A 4,937-nucleotide genomic window follows, 5' to 3' on the forward strand; every position below is an offset into this window, starting at 1 on the left:
TATATATATATATATATATATATATATATCATAAAATATAATTTAAAATTATACTTTGTCAAATGTGTCAATTTTCTTATAACATAATGTATCATTCTAACAATATTGGGTAAAATAAGGAGGGCACCGATAATCGAAATTTGTTACATACATATATCTATAAACCGAACATAAAATTATATATTTAAGTGACTCAAATCAATTTCACTTTAACTTATTCGTCAGGAGAGTAAAGTTTTTATTAAATAGTAAGTACTTTTTTTTTTATTAATTTGGTCTAATTGGTAACCCAAAAATAAGGTCAATATATATTACACACATGAAAAAGAATCATTTATACAATTAATCATAAAGTGATGATCAACAATACTTGATCATTTGCACAATTCCAATCACTTCATAATCTTTCTCCATATGCATAGACATGGGTCCATAAGAATAATATAAACTTTCCCTAATTTGAATGGTGTCAAGTTCACTAATATTCTTAAAGTTCGATTACGAATTGAGTTTTAAAGGGGAATGAATGGAAATGAAAGTTTTAGAACCATAAACTATACAAATGAGATGGCTCTGAAGCATTCTATTTCCATTCATTTCCCTCGAAAACCCAACTCGACTAAGTTTCTATGACCCAATCCTCAAAGAGTGAGTGAACTTTCTTTGAAGTGCATGACTTTCAGCTTTGGTAAAACAAATGATGAGTTTTCATATATCTTCACAAATGTACAAAGAGAAACTACATTACTTGAATTTGTTTCAACCTTGAGGCAATTTCCATTTTCTATGCCAATAGATAGAAACTCTTGACCACAGTGGGAATTGAAAACTATACTCAAGTGGTTGATCAAGAGGTCCAGCCACTATCAATGGTAACCACACATATCTCGAGTCTCTTAAGTCGGATGGATTCCATCTATCAGCCATGAAAATAAACGAACCCGGAAACCGAGGTATAGGAAGCACGAAAGTGCTCTGAGCAAAGAAGGTAGTTTGTCTAAACACTTTGTTTCCACCAATGCAAGGATTTCCCATTGTTTCCCAAGGACCAAAGATTGACTCGGCTGCATGGGCGAGTGCCGCGTTTGGAGCCCATCCTGTGCAGCCGGATGTGATCATGTAATATGTTCCCTGGTGCTTGAACAAAGCGGGCGCTTCTCTGCGCTGTCCGACGAGAATCCTTCTCATGACTGAAGTCACGTTGAGATAATTTTCGGTCAAGGGACCAAGGTGCAGTTCGCTATTGTCTTCAGAGGAGTAGATTAGATATGCCATACTATCATCATCTTGAAAAACTGTCATATCCCTGCTTTCGTATCCGTGGGGCCTTTGGCTACCGAGATAATCAAAAGGACCATAAGGTGTATCGCTAATTGCTACACCAACCGAAGCTTTGGTATAATTGGCATCGTCGACGTGCATCCACATCACATACTTTCCAGTCTTGTCATTGTAAATCACTTTCGGCCTCTCGAGCACATTAGACTTGTACAAATCATGAGTTTCATTTGTTTCCTCAGCTGCCAATACAATTCCCTCATGCTTCCAGGTCCACAAATCCTTAGAAGAATAGCAACCAACTCCTATAATGTCTACCTGATAGAAAGAGAAATAATTGAGTTTCGGCAAAAGAATATGGCAGGTCTCGCGTTATTGGAACAGTACTCGCTCATCATGCCCTACCCCAAGCATTCAGGTTTATTGAAGTTTAACTGATTTTCAGTCATAACTCATAAGCTACTGATTGATAAAAAGTTCTGCTTGCAAATCAAAAGTTTAACTGGGTATCATGATCACTATTTAAGTTCGATCAACGGGAGATAAAGAAAAAAGGGCAATTCAATCATTAGGATTATATTGTCTTGGTGGTGTATGATGTTGATACTGCAATTATAAAGCATTATGGTGTTGTTTGATCTATTTGGCCGACCGCACCTAGTGGGATATGGTTCTGGACCCTTTCATGTATTTCTTTGGTACTGAGGTAGCACACGCAAGAAGTGTATCCTTCACCCTCAGAATTATTTTTGATAGAACTCGATCTCAGAATTATTGGAAACTAAAGCTGTGTTAGACACCACTGATTCCTAATGTGAAACTGTCAAAAACTGATGGTGACACTCTTGCAGAGCCAGAGCTGAATAGAAAACTGGTTAAGAAATATAGTTAACTTACGATCACCCGTTTTGACACAGTTTTTTGCGACTATAGCGCGCCAATTAACTTCCCCTAAGAAATGCCCATTTCGATGTTATTTTGCATGCTTAAATATCTAAAAGGGGCTCCTAGGCAAGGCACATTGTTAGGTGACTATGTTCACCAAAAGATGGAGGATTTTGTTTATACTAACTGAGCCGGTTATGCCATGGACGAGTATCAAACAGAATGTGGTGCATTCCATTACAGCATCACTCCACGTTTCACTGTCATTTCGATTTTTGATTTAACAAAAATATTAAACATATACCTCTCAGTATGATCTAGTCGCGCAGGCTATTGTGTTAATATTAGCATTTTATCCAAATTGCAAAGATTGATACATTTTCTACTATATCCACTTGTTAGTTTGAAATATCATTTCATCATATGTCCCTTTTTCGTAGAATAACAAGCTTATGAAATATTAGGCCAACATTAACTTCTCGTGAACCAAACGAGACATTTGAAACGAATACAATTTCCGTGGCAAAGGCTTCTATTAGTAATGATGATGCTAAACATGTGCAGAACTCTAGGTATAGGATTTACTTAGAATGAATTTGAAGGACAAGGCCCTTTGTTAAACAATAATAGAAAAACGAGCCGTAAGTACAAACATGGAATATGCTGCACAAACTCCTATAGGCATACGTGCAATAATTACCTTGCGACGGTTAAAACAACAATTCTTTCAATTAAAATGACTTACCCGAGCAGCTCCTTTCTTGTGAGCATGGTAGGTCGGCCCGTCTTTATATTCACCGTACCAATAATATGTCCTTGATTTTTCATCATACAGAATGCCCCCTCCGTGTGCTTGAATAGGATTCCCATCAGTATCTAACCAAATCCTCCCAGGGTAATAGTAATAAGTATCGTTCCCCGAAGCCTTCATCGGCTGTATAGTACTTTTTCTACCAGGAAAAAAAACATGTCTCAATGGGGAATTCTCATCCATGAATTCATCCACCAGTGTGGTTGTCCGCTTAGGTCTGCGTTTTGCTGCCCGAGGGGACCTTTTCCCTTTTGACGAGGGAATTCGGATGCTCTCCACTTCCACTTCTTGAAGTTCACGGAGTTGAGGATGATGACTCACACGCAATTGGAACTGTTCGACTTCCCGATCTTTGCGGTCAATATTGGAATGTAAGTGAAACAAAAGAAGGCATCCTAACAAGCACCATAAAACAGTAAACATAGAACATTTGCTCCCTGCATTGCAATGTAAATTTGGCGTTTTCTTATATAGATTCCTCATCCAAACTTTCTCTTCCTTTATTCTTCACGACAATGGTGCAAAATGCAACCTACCGAAACCTGATAACATGATCAAACAGCTACAAGTCACAAACATCTAATTTGCATGCTAGAAAGGGAGAATTTGTGTATCTTTCCTGACAAAATCAGTTCAGGGAAATGCGTTACTTCAAAAAAACAAATTGAATATAATGATGGTCAAATATTGCATAATCGGATCTATCCGTGAAGGACACAAAGGTAAAGAAGGAAACACTCAAATCTCTCAGAACCTCACTTGATTTGTTGCCTTTACTCTATGCTCGTGGGTCGTTTTCTCGTTTTACTCCTCTCTACTAGTTTGCGAATGCAATAGTAGTATATGAGTATCTATAAATGCACTCGCATGTGATACAATGGAGTTAAACACATGCATTAAACTATAATAACTCCTACAAACCACTACTATAAGTTCTTGAATGTAGAGTACTTGCATAGGAAAAATACTTTGAACCTAAAGACATGAATATGAAATAGCTAAGTTTAAATTCTCAACAATGCCTTTGTTGTACATTGCCCTCTATTCACTAACAACAGGTTGATCTAGTAGTGTAAAGTCTCACTTGTTGGCCGCATAGACTAAAAGGTAAAAGGTTCAATTCCTGTAAAATAGACTAAAAGGTAAAATGTTCAATTCCTGTGAGCGAAACTTGTTGGGAGGGACAAAAGTCACGCACCCCGAAAGGAATTAGTTCTTTACTCATAAGGTGGGCGACCCTTGGTCATTCCGAAAATATTAAACAATGATAAGCATAGGAAAAGAGCAATTAATACACTCTTCAACTTCTAAACCCCTAAAAATTCATTCTTCAAAATGGATAGATAAATAGGAATGATAAATTTTATATACATCTTCACTGCACAATGAAATTATGAACAGCCCTAAAAGTCTATTTTTTCATAAGTGGGTACTTCACTACACACCTAATTATTAATAACCAAGACTTCATCATACAAAAGTATATAAGAAAAGAAAAGGGTTTCATCAAAATTTAATATTTTGTTCATTATCTTTTCTTTCATCATATTAACACAACTTTTCAACCAATGTCATCATTCAATAGTTTTCCACTGCAGACACTTAGAAAAAAAGAAGAAAAAACAAAATATGGGTAAAGTAGAACACTAACCTTGTAAAATCCGAAGTATGAAGTTAAGAAAAGTGTTTGTAGTTATAAGTTAAGTTATTGTGCAAATTGGATCTGAGGTTGATGAAGTTGACTTGCAACCAAAGATGCTGTAATGATTATGAAACATGTTGTAGTTATGTTACTTTTAAATGCGGCTATTTCTTAATTTTTATTTTCAAAATTGTATATAATATTAACATTATCAATTATTTTCTTACTTCTCTTATTTGGAAACGAAAAAAATAATATAATGGAGTATAATGTAAAGAGAAAATAAGAATGACATAATTGAAAAATAATAGTAATTTATAT

General features: G+C 35.8%; 1 protein-coding gene across 2 annotated transcripts; it reads right to left on the bottom strand.

Annotated features, from left to right (window-relative positions):
- LOC109330485 lies at nt 381-3,587 on the bottom strand. Of its 2 annotated transcripts, XR_002105668.1 has the most exons (3): nt 2,909-3,587; nt 707-1,596; nt 381-654 (listed from the first exon to the last, which is right to left on the bottom strand). XR_002105668.1 is itself a non-coding variant. In XM_019564678.1 (2 exons), exons 1-2 carry the CDS (start codon nt 3,455-3,457, stop codon nt 760-762), a joined length of 1,386 nt encoding a protein of 461 aa, XP_019420223.1. In that variant the 5' UTR covers nt 3,458-3,587; the 3' UTR covers nt 690-759. The 2 variants fall into 2 exon arrangements, 1 of the variants encoding a protein (XP_019420223.1); XM_019564678.1 differs by lacking the exon at nt 381-654 and having other exon boundaries at nt 690-1,596.

The sequence above is a fragment of the Lupinus angustifolius genome, chromosome LG17 (genome assembly GCF_001865875.1).
Source record: "Lupinus angustifolius cultivar Tanjil chromosome LG17, LupAngTanjil_v1.0, whole genome shotgun sequence".
Classification (NCBI taxonomy): Eukaryota; Viridiplantae; Streptophyta; class Magnoliopsida; order Fabales; family Fabaceae; genus Lupinus; species Lupinus angustifolius.

Excerpts from the sequence above, each read along its gene's own strand:
- LOC109330485 (XM_019564678.1), bottom strand. The coding sequence starts at position 3,457 with ATGAGGAATCTATATAAGAAAACGCCAAATTTACATTGCAATGCAGGG. Across the intron at positions 1,597-2,908 it reads ACAAGAAAGGAGCTGCTCGG|GTAGACATTATAGGAGTTGG; the intron begins GTAAGTCATTTT and ends TCTTTCTATCAG.